This window comes from Tiliqua scincoides, chromosome 4, assembly GCF_035046505.1.
Source record: "Tiliqua scincoides isolate rTilSci1 chromosome 4, rTilSci1.hap2, whole genome shotgun sequence".
NCBI classification, from domain to species: Eukaryota; Metazoa; Chordata; class Lepidosauria; order Squamata; family Scincidae; genus Tiliqua; species Tiliqua scincoides.
In genome coordinates, this window is record NC_089824.1 from 188,787,410 (window position 1) to 188,807,811 (window position 20,402).

Genomic DNA, 20,402 nt, shown 5'->3' on the forward strand with positions numbered 1-20,402 from the left:
GGCATCACTACGGTTTGTGTCACCCAGTACAGGAGGCCAGTGCGTCACCCCCATGATGCACCTCCTCCCATGTGTGTGTGGGGCATAGTTCTGGGTGGTGGGCATGGTGATGTACCATTGCTCCACCCCACTGATTTTTGACTGTACTTTTTCATATAACACAGATATTTTAACTTTTTTTTATTGCTTTCTGCTGTAAATTACGCACCAAATGGTATACAGTATAACATGAAGGTATTATTCCTAATAACTGTGATTTTAGCAATTTTGGTCACTAGTGCATGTCACCCTTTGCAGCCCACACCGCCCAGTGACACCATTGGATTGAACCCAGGAATTTCTGCATTCAGAACAGATGAACTACTACTGAACTATGTCCCACTCCTCCAAGTTAAGATGTGTATGTAGGCTAAATCCATAGACAGGAATGTCATCAGGTCTTACTAGACCCAGGGAGTGGTCTGCTCAGTGGACACAGGACTGGGTCCTGGAAAGGCATCAGTGGGACAGAGCGCAAGCTGCTAGCCCATTCAGCAGAGTACGCCTGCATATGTTGGAGCAACAGAGAAGTAGCAAGGCATGGCAAATGTCTGCAGGAGTCTTCCCATCTCCCAGAAGTGGGGGCTTAGAACTCAGAAGGTGACCAAGCTGGGTGGCTAGATCCAGGAATGGGGACAACCAACCAAGGCCAGGGGACTATAAGGTCAAGACTAAGAAAGGGTTGGAAACCAGCTGGAGACCAACTGCCAGAGCCCTGTGAGGCTAGAGAAGGTCCCAAGCCTATGGTGGTATAGGGCAGGGCCTCTGAGAGGAATTTTTTCAGGGGTATGAAGTTTCTTTTGACCCCCTTTGCAAAGGGGGAGGGTGATGATGAGCGAGCTAAATGGGCGCATGGAGGAGCAAAACAGTGTAGGGGGTTGGGTGGAGACAGCTGGAAAAGTCTTCTGAGCCAAGAAGATCCACCCATGTGGCATCGGTGGCTAGATATAGTAATATGGAAAACTAAACACACTCCTAAGTCTCTCTAAAATCTTTTACATATAGAAAATCATGCAGAAAATGAGCATCATTATATTTAGGCTCACACTAGAATGGAAAGTGTCTTGTGCATGCCAAAATTTGCTTCTGCAGCAGGTGTAGCCCCACAGCTGTGTCCCTGAGCTCCTATACACTACTTCATGGTAAGTAGATCCACAAGCTAAGGACTTACTGTAGCAGGCCAGTTTCCTCCCAGATTTGACACTGTGTTAAGGAGTGTCATGTATGCATTCCTTGGCCCAGCATTTGATTCTCTTTGCTCTTAGCAATCACTTATTCTCAAAGACTGGTTCACCTTTGTGGAATGCATGCAGTTGGACATGCACAGTACAGTCTTGTGCAAATTATCTCAAAAGGAAAGTTCACCAGTACTTACTCCCAGTTACAAAGAATTGCCCCCTTTAGTGTGCACTCGGGAGGAGGTCATTAGCTATGATTTCAAAGTGTGTCATAACATGTGAGCAACTGTCATTTTTGACATTAATTGATTTTACTGAAAGGGGCATATTGTATAACTTTACTACAAAAAGAAAAAAAGCACAGTGCTCGTGTGCTTTAAAAGGGAGTGCATTGCTTATAAAAAATGAGAAACATTTGTTTACCTGAGAACTGCAAGCATGTTCTGGTCTGGCACATTTTATTGCCAAGTATAGTAGAGAGCTATTAGTTTAGGGGGTGTGGAGGGCCAACAATTCTTATCCGATTCAACAGAGAAGCAGAGGATGTACAAGAAACAGTTTTGATGAATTTATTGTTAGAACCTTAAGCAACTTAACAGACACATCCTTGTTTTCATGTCTGGATCCTCACCGCCAGCCAGCAGCTTGTTGGGTTTTGTTTTGGTTTTTTGTCTGTTTTCTTTCCCATTGCTTTTAAAAAGCTAAATGTTCAGGACTAAATTTGGTCATGCAGCTCTTCAAGATTCCCTGGAATGTCCTCAGGTTTCAAACTCCTCTGACAGACAGCAACTCCACCTCTTGCCTTCTCTGATTGGCCTATCTGAGCCAGGCTGGGGCTTTCATTGGCCAGTGGTTCTCCTTCTGTATAATTATTATATTCCAGACTGTAGGGAAGTTGTAGTTGCTTACATTTAACATTTCAACACCTCCAAAGTGAGGCAAAGAATAACCTCATTTCCTTGGACTCTTCCTTGAACAGAAATTGTAATAATTTGCTACTTTTACCTCCTGTTTAATATATACACAGGAGATCTATAGATATATTGAGAAGATATTCATAGAGTATCCCATCTTCATTGAGGTTCAACTGCAAACTGCCAAGATGTCCAAGGTAGCAAAATATAGAAGGCAAGTCAGTGAAGATCCAGATATTGACAACTTACTTTCTACCCTGTCTCCGGAGGAGATGGAAGAACTAGAAAAAGAGCTGGATGCATTCGATTCAGATGGAAACATTCCTGTGGGGCTGAAGCAGAGAGACCAAACTGACAAGCAACCAACTGGCAAGTACAACCGAGAGGCAATGCTCAACTACTGCGAGAAGGAGAGCAAGAAACTTCTGCAGAAGGAACGATCAATGGATGTAAGTTATAGCTATTACTATGTGGGAAGCAGGGGGGCATTTGTGCAGCAGAGAAACAAGCATAACCTTGATTTGCTCTGCAACTCATGTAAGGGACACAACTGGAGAAATCAGTATGGCAAAAGGTGAGAACTGTCTTTCTTTAGTAAAGATACTTGGGGCCCATTGCTATCGAACTTTCTGGTACTGATGCAGGTGTGCCAATGGGGCGTGTGCTGCATTCTGCAGTGGAGGGGCTGTCTCAGAGGTCTCCTCAAGGTAAGGGAATGTTTGTTCCCTTAGCTCGGAGCTGCACTGTGGCTGCATCAGTGCTGAAAAGTTGGCAAGGATTGGGCCCTTAGTGTGATACGATGCATCTGCACCCTAAAGCAGCAACGTTAAATGCAATGGTCTTAATGTTAGCTGGCAGCTCTTTTCCAAAGGAGATCATCAATAAACTGAGTGGGGGGGGGGGGTGTTAAGTATATAACCTTTCATTGTCACTTTTCCAAGAGTTCATGAAACAAGTGTCAATGGCAGTTCATCACTAGACTTACACTGCATCCTCATCCAGCAGGGGGCATACACACATATGCAAAGGAAGCCATTGACCCTCAAGGCTGCTAGAGCTCCAGGTCTTCCCTCTCATGCCCTGGTCTCTAGCTTCACAATGTTGTCTCTGGAAATCCGGCCCTGCTGCCACAATGGCATATCTGTAGCTGTGCCTGAGAGTTGCTATTGTTGCTGAGACAGTGGCATGGTAGTCAGGAGAGGCAGAGGTATAATGGTTGCCAACTTTTTGCCTGTTTTTTTACTTATTAACCTTATTCTTTGACATACAGAAATTTAATGGATGAAGCTTTTCCCAACACTCATCTCCATGCCAGGCAACTCTTCACCTGCTATGGTGATGACCATACCTAGTGCCACCTGAAAAGCAGTGGTGAGAGGGATGGGTGTAGCACTGCTGCCTCTTCAGGGGGGGGGCATGGCTAGCAAGCCAGTCATTTGCTATTGCCTGCTTGGCGCTATCTAGTGACACAGATGGGGAGGGGCTGAACCTGGACATTGAAGTCATCCGTTCAGTGCTGTGGGAAACAGGAACGTCTTCCACTTGCAATAACTTTGGGGCAAGGCCAAAACCTACCCTTGAGGCTGAGTGTCCAGGCTCTACTGACAATGACAGCTGGGATGGGGGATGAGCTGCTTTGTGCATGATACACTATGCCCCCACACATCTTGGGCATCTGTGATACATGGGTCCTTTTTCTACCCCTGCCCATCATGATGACCAGAATACCACATGCTAGTGACATATGAAAAGCTAGGATATAGTATAAAATAGAGCAAGCATATATTGCAACTTTATTTGGGATGATGAGTATAAAATACAGTGTGACACTGTATTAGATACGTGTGTATATGTAGCAAACAGAATTAATAGTTCTCCTTCATACACAGCCTGATCTTAAGATCTGCTTGAATATCTCCTCCTGCTGGGAACTGACCTAGGGCTGCAGAAGCCATTGACAGGAAAAAAGCTGCAGAAGTCAGATGAATCAATCCACCATTGGTGCCTCCATTCATAACCAGGTGGACAGAGTGATGCTGAATTGTTTTCTTTCACTATTAAAAAGTGGAAAAAAAAATGGTTTGGAGAAGTTGCCACCTTTCTTAAGGGTCATGTGCTTTTAATAACTTCATGGTAGATGTTCAACAGGTTAAGCAATTACTATCACTTAATCTCCATGCTAGGAAAAGCAGTACACGTTGAGACTAATTACTCGCGTGGGTTACGTTCTGGAGCGCGAGCGTCTGCAGGGCTCCCCAGCCTTCTAAAAGTGAAAGCAGAGTGATCGTGCTCCACTTCCAGTTTTGGGGAGGTGGAGTGCGATCACTCCGCTTTCACTTTTGGAACATTGGGGAGCCCTGCAGATGCTCACAGAGGGCTCCCCATACTCCCGATAGACTGCTGCAGGCACTGGCGTTGCTAGGGGGGTGCCGGGTGCACTGGGTGACACGCCCTGGGGGGAGATGCGCCCTGGGGGGAGGATGCGCTAACATTGCAGCGTTAGGGGCTACTCTGTCATACCATAAACTGTTGGATGCGGAATGTCCAGCAGAATGCAATGCAAAAACTCAGAGTGAAATCTCTCCTTTCCTTCAAAAGTTATGGCCAAAAAAACCAGAAAGAAAAAATGCATGGAGCCCTATGGAAAGTGAAAGTGAGCCGTATCACATGTTTACTCATGAGTAGGTGTACTTTGCCATAGTTCGTTGGAAAGGGCAGGCGGAGAGGAATCCAAGACACCACAATGGTCCTGATCCAATGAATGCAGCCCCCCCAAAACACCTGAGAAGCTCCACCCTCCCAGCTGCCAGTCTGAGCCCGAAATGAAGCCGTGTGGTTGCGTTTACTCGCAAGTAGGTGGACTTGCCTTAGTCAAGGCAAGCTGAGAGGACTCCAAAGAGGTCAGAATGGTCCTGATCCAATGAATGCAGCCCCCAAAAACATGGAGAAAGAGGTCCCCCCTCCCAGCTGCGAGTCTATGGAGCCCTATGGAAAGTGAAGCAGCCTCATGTCACGTTTACTCACGAGTAGGCAGACGTGCCTTGGCTGGTGGTCAGGCAAAGGGGAATGTGAGGACACCAGAATGGTCCCAATCCAATGGAGCTGGAGTGCAACAAATGTCCAGAGGCAGCCCCCCCCCCCCCCCACTAAAAAGGACTTAAAAGTGGCTTGAACTGGTAAGGGGCATGTTTTCTATTTTGCACCTGTGAAGCCAGTTTTGTCTTTATCTTGATATGCCTGAAATAGAAGAACTTTAAACTGGGCACTGGGGAGGGCTGGAAATCTCACTGATTCTTTTGGGGGGTTGTTATTGCAGGCAGACTACAGAGTAAGCTCCATTGACCACTATGGGACTTAATTCATAGTAGACATGCATAGGATTGGGCTCACAGGCTGCAGTCCTACCCACACTTTCCTGAGAGTAAGCCACATTGACCACAATAGGACTTACTTCAGAGTAGATTCACTTGGTGGAACAGGACCGGCCCCCCTTATTTAATTATTTTATTTTAATTTAATAATTTATAATTATTTATTTTAATTTGCTTGATGATGTCACTTCTGGCCATGACATCACTTCCAATGGGTCCTGGACAGATTGTCATTCTAAAAAGTGGGTCCCAGTGCTAAAAGTTTGAGAACTGCTGCAATAAGGTGTTAGTAAGTTGACATGGGGTGTGTGTGTGTGTGTGTGTGAGGAATCTCTAAAAGTTTTCAAAATCACTAAAATCAGAGTTTGGAGGAATAAGACCATCATGTTATATATCAATCAATGCATAATTTCACGCAGAATGCAATGAAACAAACCACATTGAAATATCTGTGTTATAACAAAAGGTACAGCCAAAAAACCAGTGGGGGCAGGGCAATGGTACATCACCATGCCCACCATCCAGAACTATGCCCCGCCCACTACATGGGGTGACATGCAGGCCTCGAGGTGACTCGAATCTTAGTGACGCCACTGGCTGCAGGGACTGGTGAGTACATCCCAGTCCTGCAACCCCCCTTAGCGACACGATCCCCAGGACACAATCCCTCCCCCCTGCTCCCACCTTTTAAGGGGGCAGAGGCCAGGGCTGTCAGGCTGGGGCGTTACAACATCCCAGTTTGAATAGCTCTGAATTAAGGAAACGTACTTTTCAGTTACATAAGACAGTTGCATCTTTGTTTTTTAGCCTTTTGATAGAATGGAGATATTTTACTCTGGTTTTTTCATTGCATTCATTGCTGTAAATTATGCATTGAATGGTATATAACATTGTGGTATTATTCCCACAAACCACGATTTTAGCTATTTTGGTCACTAGTAGTGTCCACCACCACCACCCCGGCATGTCACTCCTTCTGTGCATATCAGCACCTTCCTAGCAATGCTACTGATTCAGAACTATGAGGGAGTGTGTTAGCCTCTCAGCACACTCAGAAACAGTACTGGTGTTTGTTCCTCTACCTAGGCGGCCATCCTATTCACACTATCCTGGGAGTAAGCCCCATTGACTATAATGTGACTTACTTCTAAGTAGACACGCCTTGCATTGTGCTGCTCATGTAAGACTAGTAGCTCCCTCTACAAGGTTTTCTTTCCCCCATACAGTTTTGATTAATTTTCCAGTACTTGGTTAATAAATGAAGCTGCTGTATTGAGAGAAGAGTCATTCTATCAATATCTCTAGGCCTGGTCCATAGACTCTGGCAGGCAGCAGTTATGTTCCTTGAAACACCAGGAAGATGCCAGGGACCACACCCAGCAACTTCTGCATGCAAAGCAAGTTGTCTCTAACTGACCCATCTTTTTAGTACATTATATGCAAACCACTGCTCAGGGGGAGGGGGTGATTTGTACCTGGACTCAGGGTCAAAAAGGGGACCCAGGAGCCAAAGGAGGGGGCCCAGAAATTTCCTGGGATCATACATTTTCCTATCTACTCAGACTTGTTGCTCTCACTGGATCTTGGGGACACTACCACGAGTGTGTGGCTGGAGCTACTGACAAGCCATATATGCTGGGCCAAGGAATGCATACAAGACGCTCCTTAACACAATGTCAAATCTGAGAGGAAACTGGTCTGCTATAGTAGCTCTTTGGCTTGTGGATCTTCTTACCATGAAGAAGTGTATAGGAGCTCAGGGACACAGCTGCAAGACTACAGCTGCTGCAGAAGCAAGTTTTTGTATGCACAGGATACTTTCCATTCTAGTGTGAACCTAAATATGATGATGCTAAATTTCTGCATGATTTTCTATATTTAAAAGATTTTAGAGAGACTTATGAGTGTGTTTGGTTTTCCATTACTGTATCTAGCTACTGATGCCATATGGGCGGGTAGACCTGGGCTCCAAACACTTTTCCAGCTAAACATGCTAAGGCTTTCATGGCTGCAATCCCATGTTGCTGTCGGAAGATATACATTGGCACTACAAAAAGGAGTACACAGACCCAAGTGAAGGAACCTGAAAGACATTGTTGCTTAAAACAGATTGAAAAATCAGCAATTGCAGAACAGGACATAAAGTGGATTTTGAACACACTGAGTTGTTGTCTAATACTATACATTACCATGCACGTATGTATAGAGAAGCAATTGAAATATATAAGCATCAAAGCAATCTGAATACGAAAGAAGAATCAATGAGAGTTAATAATGCATGGCTAACAGCCCTGAAAATATTGCTCAGAGAGTAAGGAGCCAAGTGAGGCTAACAGCTGACAAAAATGTTCCCTAACTCAATAGGCCAGTGGTTCTCACACATTTAGCACTGGGACCCGCTTTTTAGAATGAGAATCTGTCAGGACCCACCAGAAGTGATGTCATGACCTGTAATGACATCATCAAGGAGGAAAATTTTTAACTATCCTAATCTGCAATCCTACTCACACCCAGGAGTAAGTTCCATTTATTATCATTGTTAAAAGACTATACATAGTAGCCTGTTAAAAGTACAGATCTGTAACATTTCCCCAAATGCAGTCAAATACCATGGTAGCATCAAGCCTAATATATTAAACATAAAATATTGAAATGAATGGGGACCCACCTGAAATTGGCTTGTGACCCACCTATTGGTTCCTGACCCACAGTTTGAGAAACACTACAATAGGCCAATCAGTTGCAACCTATATAAGAACAGCACCAAGTTCCCGTGCCTGAGGAAAACTGTGGCCTCTGAGGAAACTCACCAAAGCTGTGGGTGAAACATCAGGTTTCAGTTTTGAGATATTAGCTTCTTATTCTAGTCTTTTTAGTTTTTGTCTCTAGTTTTAGTTTTAATCCTTAGTTGTTTTAACTTCAAGTGCCTGGTTTTTAGTTTTCAGAGTTTGTAGCTTGGTTTTAGTTTAGCTTTTTTAGGTTGAGTTTTAGTTGTTGTTTTTAGTTTTCAGTTTTTACTTAGTTTTTAGTGTTGGCGATAGTTAGCCCCCCTTAGGATTGGTTTAGGCCCATTAGATAAAAAGGCTAAACTATGGCACCTAGCCTGAAAAACTGTTTAGTTCAGTACTTTGCTGGCTCCATCATCCCCCCACTCTGTTTTGCCCTTTCCTGCCCCCATTCTGCTCACCAGTCACCACCCTCCCCTGCTGGTTCACCCCTCCCCCTTTGCAAAGGGGCCCAAAGGAACTTTGTACCCCCTGACAGAATTCCTCTCAGAGGCCCTGCCACTGCTTCCCTTAATAAGGCCCTGGAAGTTCCTCTGAGTTTCTTCACTTTCTCAGTGTTGGTTCTGATAATACAGTATCTGTGATTTATTTTGAGTCCATCCTGTTCATGTCTCCTTGGGAATCTCTGATGTTCATGAATGCTGCCTTTGGCAAGACTTAAATTTGGGAGTTGAAATATGTCGAATACCTGTTGCTTGTGGACAGAAGGCCACTTCCTTGGTATCTGCTATTCACTTTGCAAATTTTACAAATATCATACACAGGGCCAGCTCAAGACCTCCTGGAACCTGAGGCAATGTGCCAAATGCTGCCCCCCTTACCTGTAATGTGCCAGCATCTTCTTCTCCCACTCCACATGTTCTCTTGCTCTGTCCCCTTTTCCGGTCCAGGAAGTTGGAGGAGGAGGAGTGGGGACAAGTAGACAAAGATTAGCACCTTCACCAATTTGCTACCTGAGGCAACTTTTTCAGTTGATCTAATGGATAGGCTAGCCCTTATCATGCAGAACTAGCATTAGGGGGATGTGCAGGTTTTATTTCCACTTCCAGCTTCTGTCAAATTAAGGGCAAATAGCATGTACAGCAACAGCATTGAAAAGTGTGCCAGTTTCTATGTTCTAGTCTGGGTGGAAGGAAATCCAAGATGGACAAAAACTCATCACTAGTATTTTCATGGAATGATCATCCTTGTCAGCTTACATTTCTGCCTGCCCTTGATCAACAGGAAATATCCTGAACTTCAAGGATGGACAGAACCAAATAGGGAAACAGGAAGCAAAGCAGACTGTAGATCATGACTGCTCAACTTGTGATCCAGAAAGCCAACTATTATGAACTGACAGGCCCATAATGACAACATGTATGTTTCCGCTGGCCCAGGTGGCTGCAAACATAGGAATTTGTTGTATCACTTGGGCTCAATAGCTGTTGGGCTGCATGGGAGGGATGACCTTTGACTCATCTAGCTCCATATTGTCTACTTTGAATTACACCCTGTCTACCCTGACAGGGAGTGGTGCTCCAAAAGCTGTTCTGCAAAGCATGAGCTCTGCTGCTCAGCTATGATTCCTTCCCATAAACACATTTAAGCATGCCTGGTTAAGCCTAAGGGTCAAGTGATATGTTTGGTCATTTTAACATAAATAGCAACAATGGGGTTCTTTTCAGGATGAGAGTGCAGAACGTAGAAAGGGGGGCTTTGCCTGTGCTGCAGTCCTGATCTTGATCCTCCCCCCCTCCTATGGCTGCTATTTGCCTTAAAAATATTTTTTCAGAGAAACTGTCATTGGCATCAGTGGGATCCTTCTCCCAGGGCAAATAGCACCACAGGGACTCCCATTTCATTGTAGAGCCTGCAGGCTGTTTTTGTAATCAAAATTGTGCGTGCACACATAGCTGCTTTCAGGAGAAAGCAATGAAAGGAAATAATCTAACTAGTTCCCAACCAATATAGAATTTACCTGTGAAGATACTTTGGAGTTTGGTAGCCCTTTGGATTGAATGTGAGGTTCCCCCAGGAACATTCCTGTTCTCTCTTACCTTCACCTGCTGAAAAACAGTCCCTTTATGTAGCATTCCTCAAACATAAAAAGAGTCCTGTTGGAACAGACCAAAGAATAATCTAGGCAAGCATCCTATTTCACACCATGACCAGTGGAATGCTTGTGGGAAGCACAGGAGCAAGGCCTAATTGCTTTGCCCTTTCTTCCAGTCAGTGGTATTCAGAGACCTGTTGCCTTTGAACATAAAAGGTTCGTTTTTTAACTATCATGATCAGTACCCTTTAATGGACCTATGTCCCATAAACATATCCTTCATGCCTATGTATATGTCCATCCATGTTCTTTTAAAGCATTTGGACCATGGAGGGAGTTCTCCCTAATACAGTACCAGTGCTGCAGTGCCAGTGACTGGTGTTGCCCTTGGAGTTGCCTTTGTGTGTTGGTTTTGTGTGTGGCCCTATGCCTGCACTTAAGAGTCCAAAATATGATGCTATGAAGTAAAGTTTAGGACTGGACTTTCCACATGTCTTGACTTAGAACTTGCATCCATAAATCCTCTAACAATGGAGTAATGGCATACCAATGCTTAAAAGAACTCTAGCAAATAGAGACTTAAGTCACATGGCTGGAATCTGGGAGGAAGCTCAGGTCAGCCTGTGCTTGTTGTTAATATTTGTTATATCTCAGTTAAATAAATAGTTGCTTACTAATCCTCTGGTCTTGACAACTGATTCCTGACCCAAAGGAATACTACCATCTCAGGCATGGGGCAAGAGCAATATTCTCTGTGACCTGCAAGATGGTTGCTTTGCTGTTTAGTCTATCAGTTGGAAGGGTCATATTTATTTTCATGATGTCTATCCTGCCTTTCCTCGAGGCCCTGCTAAAATCTCCAGGACTGCCTTCAGAAGTCAGCTAGAAACTCTAGGCCAGTCCTGGAGGTTTGGCAACCCTAACTACTTGAGTACAAAGGGAGTTGAATGGGCCACAGGGAAAACTGAGGCTAAAAGATGAACTGTGTTAGAGGTAGCAAATCTTGCATTGCAATTTTAGTACTTTGGTTGATTGATCTCACTACTCCTTTAAATCTTATTTATTGCTTAACAATTTGTTTTTGGTGAGATCTGGTTCATCTACTGTCATCAGTTTTATTCCTTCACTGTGGTTTATGTAAAGGTTGTTAGAGTTGAATAAGATAAGTTGTGGCAGAGAGAAGCTCCTAGATCAGTGGTTTCCAAAGTGGTGGGTTGTGACCCACCATTGGGACCAAAACTGGGCCATTCCGCCATGAGGGGAGTGGCCCAGTAATGATTGTCCTGACAGCACCACAGTAATTGTGACGCTGTGGGAACCCAGGGGCTTTCCCCCTTACCTGGAGGGGTCCTGCTGGCTCTGGGGAGACTCCGGGAGGTTTGCACCGCCCCCATCCACAGGCCTCCTCGATGCTGAAAACTGCTCCCTTTGGTAATCAGATCATACTTCTGGTTTTCACGCAAAAACTTGGTGCATTCTGATCCTCAAGCAAAGCGGTTTTCAGTATCGGAGAGGCCCGAAGGCCTCCCTGTCCCTCCCCAAGGCCAGCAGGAGCCCCCAGGTAAGGGGGAAAGCCCCTGGTTTCTACAGCACCACGATAACTGTTCTGCTGTTGGAACACCCCCTGCCCCAGGCTGTGCCCCTGCAAACACTCACTTGCAGTCCCAAAGTCTGAGTAGGATTTTGGGAACCACTGTCCTAGATCAAAGCAAAGCTGCTTGCAAAATCTTTGCAACTGCAATTTATTTAAGGTTGTAATCCTGGGAGTAAGTCACACTGAACACAGTTTGGATTTGGGTTCCCAAACTTTTTCAACTGGTGGCTCCCTTGACTTACTGGGCCACTGGCTGAGGCTCCCCATTAAGGTTACAATACTATACATTGTATAGGTTTTTCCCAAGGATTCTGTGGCTCCTTTGGCTGGTTTCCATGGGTTTCCAGGAAACCACGGCACACAGTCAGGGAACCACTGGTTTAGTGTATCTACTGGCTAATTTAGAACATGTCTCTCAAAGTGTGTGGAAAATATGCCTCTGAGCATGATCAGGATGGATACTGAACCAGACTATAGGCCTATTCATGCAGTCAATCAGTGTGTGAATGAGGAGAGCACATGAGGGCCCCACTCACACCTGCCACCCATTGGTCAGAGCCTGCAGATCCTCATGTAATTGATCAATACTGGAAATCAGAAAGTATTTGGGTTTTTGTTTTCTTGAGGACATTCCCTCAGGTGACATGTCATGTGCTGTGAGTCATATGATTTTGTTCTTTTCCCTTTCATTTGAACAGTTTTGCCATAGGACAAGAAAATACAGGTCCAGCCTTATTATACACAGATTTGACTCAACACAAATGGCCCCTGCAAATGAGAAGGAATGTGCTGATCCCTGGAGAAGGGGAAAAATGCATCTCTTTAAAATCACAGTTTAAAAAACTGCTTTTTACTGTTGTAGAGAGACAGTTATGCAAGTGATTACAGATATAATCTAAGTATCCACAGATTTTTCTATCTCAAAGCTGATGAGAGGGGCCCTTTAAATTAAAGGAAAACAGTTGTTTAATAATGCCAGAGAGGGTGGACGGCTGACAATCCATCAATCATTCTCTCTGCAGGCTTCACTCCTCCCTTCCCACTGAGCATATGAAAGAAAGTTAACTGGCAGCAATTATCACCTTCTCCATTCTTTCCCTCTTGCTGGGGCTCCTGGTGAAGGGAGGGATTGCTGCCTCCTAGTGAAGCCTAAGCGCCTGGAGAGAGACTGATTGACTCTGTGTGATTTACAAAGATAATCAAGGCTGTTTTTAAATCACCAGACCAAAGAAACTTTGTTTTTTAAATTGATTTGCTGCAGTGCCTTTTTGCCATCAACATGAGTTTTTGGAACAGAACCCCCTTGCATAATGAAACTCAATCTGTATATGCTGCCAAGTAAACGAACAATTTGACTTGGTTTCATTGCTTTGCAGGAGGTTTGAATACTGTGCAAATGTTTAAAAACCTCTGACAAGATACACTTTGCAAGGGGTTATGTGCAGCCTATCACCCATGTAGAACAAATGTATATAGACTCTTTTAGAACTAACACTATGGCACTACTATCTTCTTTTTGAATTCATTTGGTAATGGGGTCTGAAAGAATGCAAACTTCAAAATACCACACCTGGTTTCAATGAGTTTTGCTTTCAGTGTGCTTCAAGGAGGATGATTCCTGGGTCAAGGATTGGTAAGTGGGGAAAAAAGGAAAGAGATTTTTAAGAGCTGGATACATATTACCATTTCTACATTTTTAAATATTTATGTTCAGGTAAGAGTTGCATGTTCAGGTAAGGGTCGAATTCTCAATTTAACTTTTTGTAATGCTAACCTGTCTAAGACAAAGCACGTTGGCTGGGTGAACAAACTGTCTGGTAAATCAGGCCCTTTAGATCACGTTGCAGTAATAAGATCTTGCCTCCCTGACTCTCTTATCTTTCCATCCCTGGAGAGGAGAAAAAATATCCTGTCCCTCGCCTTCCTCTTGGTTGGGCTTGTTAGTACAGGGGGATTAGCACTTCTGAAACGCCAGGTCCTAGCAGCAGCAATGCACCAACAGGGCCAAATCTCTTATGACCCAGAGCGCTCTCACACAGTGGGAAGTCCACAGAACTTCGAGGACCTCCATCATTCCTCCATAAGTAGTCTGGAGACTTACCATTACTTTGTTTCATGATATGCTTTTAGAACATTTGATGAAACTCTTCAAAGAACTGGTGTTCTGCATTCTTAGTTGGATCATTTTCTCAGGGCTGAAGCAAATTCTGGACCACATGGATCTGGCCTCTCAGCTGATATTTGCACATCACCACTTTTGCATATTACTTTCTCCCTCGTCCCATGACATGCAGTACTTTCTTTGAGTTACGCAAAGGCACAAGTAACTTGTGAATCATCCTTGTTGTTGATGCCTGGATCATCTGGTGCTTCTGTCAATTGTAATCTGAGATGTAGGTTGTTTTGCAGTTCTTCCTCTCTCATGGAAATCCAATCTCGCAAGACTGCAGAGCTTTTAATGCTATGCCTCATAAATGGATTTTGGTGGTTGATTAAATGTATGGAAACAATAATGAAACAGTTGTTTTAGCCCAAGGTAAAAGGATGACGTGATGAGCAGCGTTCCCTGCAAGACTGGGTTAGGCAACCTAAGGCCGAGGGTTGACATCATTTCCAAATGTCTGGAAGTAGCATAACAACTCAGTGGCCTGCCATCTGCTCACAGATTACCTCTGGTCCCTATGCCAAATAAAGTTGCCAACCTTTGCCACATGGACCCCTGCACAACTGTGACTGCCTCCAGATATTTGGTGATGATGTCATCACTGAAATTCTGAGCTCCACGCTGCAATTGGCTGTGCACCTTAGCAGGAACAATGATGGTGTTGATCTGCCTTTGAGTGCATGTTATTTTAAGCATAGACTTTGCAAGCATGTGTTTATTTATGTTAAATAACAGTTGCATCTCCCCCTTACAGATCTTCCCCTTACAGATTAGTGTTGGGGCAAAAGGGGATTTAACCTTCCTGCACCATGTTTCCAGTCCAGATCAGAGGGTTCATGTATACAATTAAATTGTAAATTAAAAAAGCTCCTCTGTTGATGCCAATGAAAACTTTTTTTCTCATCAAATTGCACACATGGAGCTCCCAATCCACAGCAGGGAGGTAAAGTTAAAGACACTCTCGAAGTTGCTTTTCCTTTTAGGCTAGTCCATGGCAATTCCCTGCTTATGACAGAAAAGTCATTATATTTGTTTGCCAAGAGCAAAAGGTGCAGTTATGGCATGAGATTGGCAGCAGTTATTGCCACAAAACGTGCATCCAGAGCAGAGTTGGAGCCCAGAGCGACTCAGTGTGGGACAAGGGGAATCGCTTCCTCTTACTCATGTAAAGTTGCAGCAGCTCCAATGGGGCTACTCGGATCTGCACCACCTGGACAGGTGGCGCAGATCTGAGCATTCCAGGGCTGCTCTGGGCTGCCCAGGAACAGGAATAGAATCCAGTATAAGTGATGGATTGTGGCCCCACCCCCTCACCGCCGCCCACTCCCTAACCCGTAGCCTGCCCTCCCCTGTCCCCAAACACCTCCCTCCCTCCCTCCCTCTCCACACCCCACCAGACCTCCATGCCAGCCTAGCTCAGCTAGTGTGGCTTACCTTATGTGCCAGCCAAGCAGGGCTCACTACTTCCTCTCTCAGTGCTGCAAAAGTACTTTATGGAACTTTCACTATACCTATGGGCCGTGCGCAGGCTAAACCAGAGGTTGGGATTTCACTCTTAAGGCTATAATCCTATGCAAATTTATCTGGAAGTAAGTCCTGCTGAATACAGTGGGACTTACTAAGACCCAAATATAGTGTCTTAAACTGCAGGAGACAGAACTATCAAGACATCAAAGGTTGAATGAACACCATCTGTTGACATATGCACAGCACACAGGGGTTTTATTGGCACTTGAGAACCAAACTAGATGTGGAGGAAGCAACACTCCACAAAGAAGGGGCCACACTGTATGATGCTTTGTATAGCATTTTTCTCTGTGGATGACACAGCCTGCTCTGAGCCCACAGTTCCACCAACTGCTGTGTAGATGGGTTGACGTGCCACACCAGAGCTGGCTCAACTGCCCACTCCCTTCCTCAGCTTCATGCACACATGCCTCAAGTTTCTACCCCTTGCAGGGATGTCAAGCTACAGCACTTTTTTCAGTGTAATCATATGAATTGGAAAACGAATCTGTTGCAACTGTTGCTGATTTTGGTTAACCCTCCAGTTCCTAAAAAGAGGCATTACTACAAGACATTGAGGTTTTTTCCTGTACACTTACTAGGTTGTGGTTTATGACTTTTGTTCTTATTATATTGATGTGCCTTTAAAAGAGATATTGGTCAGACTAATCATCCATCGACAAATATCTGCCAGCCATGCTGGAGACTGCAAACCCATTCTTAATTTTTCTTAGCCCACTCTGTAGATTCTGTCCTTTGAGGTGGTTGAGGAATGGAAAGCCACCTTGCATCTGCCACTTTGCATGATAAATACAGATCAATTCCCTGGAACAAGAGAAAAAAACCAGACACTAGGTTCATGCAGTTCATTTGGAAATTGCTGGAGACTGGGGTGATGACAGTCTTTATGCTTCTGATTCCCCCACTGAATCTCAGAAGAGTAAATTATGTTTGTGAGTCTTTTAAATTCATAATGGCATGGCTTCTTTTCTGCAGTGGGTCCGGCAACCATAGGTAACCAGGAAACTGTTTATAAACAACCTAAAATAGAAATGAGTGTCTCTGTGACTTCTTCACACTCAAGGAGCCAAATGCATGGCTCAGGTCTCATCAATTAACCTTTATTTCCTTTTGCTAGTGAAAGGGCACTCACTCTCCCTAGGTGGCTTTGCCTGCTTCCACAGAGACGTGCTCATGCCTTAAGATTCTTTGGTGAGTCTCTTCTCCACATTCCCCTTGCCTCCTGAGATCTGATCTGCAGGCCTGGGTGGCACCCCACTATAGAACACCCTTTCTAGATCTGTGCATTTTGAGCCTGTAACTGTATCCTTTCAGCAAAGAGGACTTAATTCACTCAGGCTTTGAAATCCAGTTGTCGTCTTCTCTGCTGCTGTGATGTTTTACAAGGCCAACATTTTACAAGGTGGATTGTACTTTTATTTTAATATACTATATGTGAGTTATACATTTTCTAATAGGGCCTGTCCATCCTTGTAGAAGAAATCTGTCTTATTAGTGTAAAACTGGCCAGAAATGAATCCCACTTTGACTTCCCTGTTGCTGTGAATATGTTATGAAACTCTCCAACCAAGCTGTGGAATTTAGGGTGGCTTCAAATGTTATTCTTTCTTTTCCTTCATGGAGATAATTTGTGTTGAAAAACATATCCATATAAAGCTGGACTAGCGGCATGATTTTATCAGCAACAAGTGCCTGACTGGAAATTGAAACAATATGAATTGGTGTTAGGGAAGCTGGAGGCTGACTGGGGGGGTAGTGCTTAGAGCACCCTTCTCTGTGTTCTGCTTCACTTAACTACTGAGGGCCCAGTCCTATCCAACTTCCCAGTACTAGTGCAGCCACAGTGCAGCCCAAATGTTCCCATACCTTGAGGAGGCCTCTATGACTGCCTCCCCACCACAAGATGTAGTGCACACCCCATTGGCATGGTTGCACTGGTACTGGAAAATTGGATAGGATTGGGCCCAGAACCCACTGACTTGGGTGAGAGGGAATGGTTGATATCTGCTGCCGCCATCACAGACTGGAGAAACCAGGCAGAAGAATGGGGAATTGGGGAATGACTTGTCAAACAAAGAATAATGATTCCTGCATTTAAGAGGCCAGGCATTCCTCATTCCTCTTTGGGGTTACAAATGCCCAAAAATAAGGAAAAATAGCAGGGACAACAGGACATTCACCACATTTGTAAATACTCATGCACACTCCAAGAGAGAAAATATACCGTTTTCTTAAGAATGGACTGATAAGCGGGAACCACTTGGCCCCTATAAGAAAGGCCAGCAGATGTTTTGTCCAGACGGGCCCCAAACTAATATACTTAACATTTGTATTGCACTTTTGGAGAGTGCAAACACTTCACATGTATTGCTTTGATGTTGCCCTTACAACAACCCTGTAAGGTAGGTATTATTATCCTCATAATAAAGGTGGGTGGTTTTCTTAAGGCTACCTAGTGAGTTCACAGCAAAGGCAAGATCCAACCAGGACATCCTGGGTCGTAACACACTCACAGCCCAATCCTATCCACACTCTCCTGGGAGTAAGCCCCATTGGCTCTAATGGAACTTACTTCTGAGTAGACATGCATAGGATTGGGCAGCCTCTTGGCCACTACATAACACGAGTTCCCATAAAGATTATACAGAGATGATCATCATGTCAAGAAAAAGTTACATTTGTGCAAGCTCTTACAATGCTGTATTCCCAAACTCCAGTATGTCAACTGGCTAGCAATCATCTGCTAATTATAATGCTGCCTAATCAACATACAGATTAAGATGGAGACCTGTATTCCCAAGGGCCCCTTCTCTCTGCAAAGGGAGATGCAGTTTATTCCACTTTATGCAAGGTCTTTGTCTATGAATGCCAAAGTGACCCTGAGTTTGAAAAATTCCAAGTACTATGACCCATTTTTAGTGACTGCAGCCAGCAGCAATTATTCTTTTTGTGTAAACAAACAACTCTGTCCCCTTTTTTTCCAACCAGGCTGCTCACATGCCTTCAGTTTGGAAGGTTGTGCTAAACTGAAAGTGGGGCCTGTTATGCTTGCAGTGTTCTCTGCAAAGACTTGCTTTTTCTTTATTTGCAATATTTGTATATAGCATTCTCACTGTCATGGTTCTGCAAGTGCTCCACAATAATGGCAAAGCAGAAATTAAAAATAATATTCATTTAAAACCAAGATCAATAATTACACAACAAAATAATTCAAAAGCAGTTGGAAAAAATGGCAAAACACCAACACCACAAATTATCAGGTAAGATCAAGCAAAAAAGGCATGATATGGGGAATTCTATGGGTGAAGGCCACTGCTGAAAAGGCCCTGCTCTTTGTCGATGACAACTCCGTAGACCAGCGGTTCTCACACATTTAGCACTGGGACCCATTTTTTAGACTGAAAATCTGTCAGGATCCACTGGAAGTGATGTCATGACCGGAAGTGACATCATGCAACAGGAAAATTTTTAACAATCCTAGGTTCCAATCCTACCCGCACTTACCCAGGAGTAAGTCTCATTGACTATCCTGTTGGCAACCTTCAGTTTCGAAAGACTATGGTATCGCACTCTGAATGGTGGTTCTGGAACAGCGTTTAGTGTGGCTGAAAAGGCCAATTCGGGAGTGACAATCCCTTCCACACCGGAAGCAAGTGCAGTCTGTCCCTGGTCTGTCTCCCTGGCTATGGGCCTTCCTTCTTTGCCTCTTAGCCCCAGACTGTTGGCCAAGTGTCTCTTCAAACTGGGAAAGGCCATGCTGCACAGCCTGCCTCCAAGCGGGCCGCTCAGAGGCCAGGGTTTCCCACCTGTTGAGGTCCACTCCTAAGGCCTTCAGATCCCTCTTGCAGATGTCCTTGTATCACAGCTGTGGCCTACCTGTAGGGCGCTTTCCTTGCACAGAGATCCTTTGGGATCTGGCCATCATCCATTCTCACGACATGACCGAGCCAACGCAGGCGTCTCTGTTTCAGCAGTGCATACATGCTAGGGATTCCAGCACGTTCCAGGACTGTGTTGTTTGGAACTTTGTCCTGCCAGGTGATGCCGAGAATGCGTCGGAGACAGCGCATGTGGAAAGCGTTCAGTTTCCTCTCCTGTTGTGAGCGAAGAGTCCATGACTCGCTGCAGTACAGAAGCGTACTCAGGACACAAGCTCTGTAGACCTGGATCTTGGTATGTTCTGTCAGCTTCTTGTTGGACCAGACTCTCTTTGTGAGTCTGGAAAACGTGGTAGCTGCTTTACCGATGCGTTTGTTTAGCTCAGTATTGAGAGAAAGAGTGTTGGAGATCGTTGAGCCAAGGTACACAAAGTCATGGACAACCTCCAGTTCATGCGCAGAGATTGTAATGCAGGGAGGTGAGTCCACATCCTGAACCATGACCTGTGTTTTCTTAAGGCTGATCATCAGTCCAAAATCTTGACAGGCCTTGCTAAAACGATCCATGAGCTGCTGGAGATCTTTGGCATATATAATATACATAGTAGCTTGTTAAAAGTTTAGACATGTGGCATTTCCACAAATACAGTCTCATACACATCAAGTCTAAGATATTAAAAATAAAATATTGAAATGAATGGGGACCTACCTGAAATAGGTTCATGACCCATCTAGTGGGTCTCGACCCACAGTTTGAAAAACACTGCAATAGATAAACCTGTAGCTGAGTGTCTAATCTTTACAAAAGACTTGTAAGACCATGCTAGATTGTCACTGTGCAATGCAGATGCCTCTGTTTCTGCTGCAGCCCTGTGAAGCAGAGCTGTGGTGTGAGAGATGTGAATGCCTACAAACA

The 20,402-nt window shown here is 44.5% G+C and overlaps 1 protein-coding gene across 6 annotated transcripts in view; it reads left to right on the plus strand.

The window, feature by feature from the left end:
* The window catches only part of LMOD1 (leiomodin 1), a 39,768-nt gene that overhangs the window by 1,536 nt on the left and 17,830 nt on the right, over positions 1–20,402 (plus strand). For 4 of the 6 annotated variants that reach the window (XM_066624309.1, XM_066624307.1, XM_066624310.1 and 1 more), the window contains exon 2: positions 2,299–2,580. In XM_066624309.1, coding sequence (XP_066480406.1) covers positions 2,320–2,580 — 261 coding nt within the window. In that variant the 5' untranslated portion in view covers positions 2,299–2,319. Of the gene's footprint in view, positions 1–2,244; positions 2,581–20,402 lie in introns of all 6 variants that reach the window. The other 2 variants (XM_066624311.1, XM_066624306.1) reach the window with 2 other exon arrangements.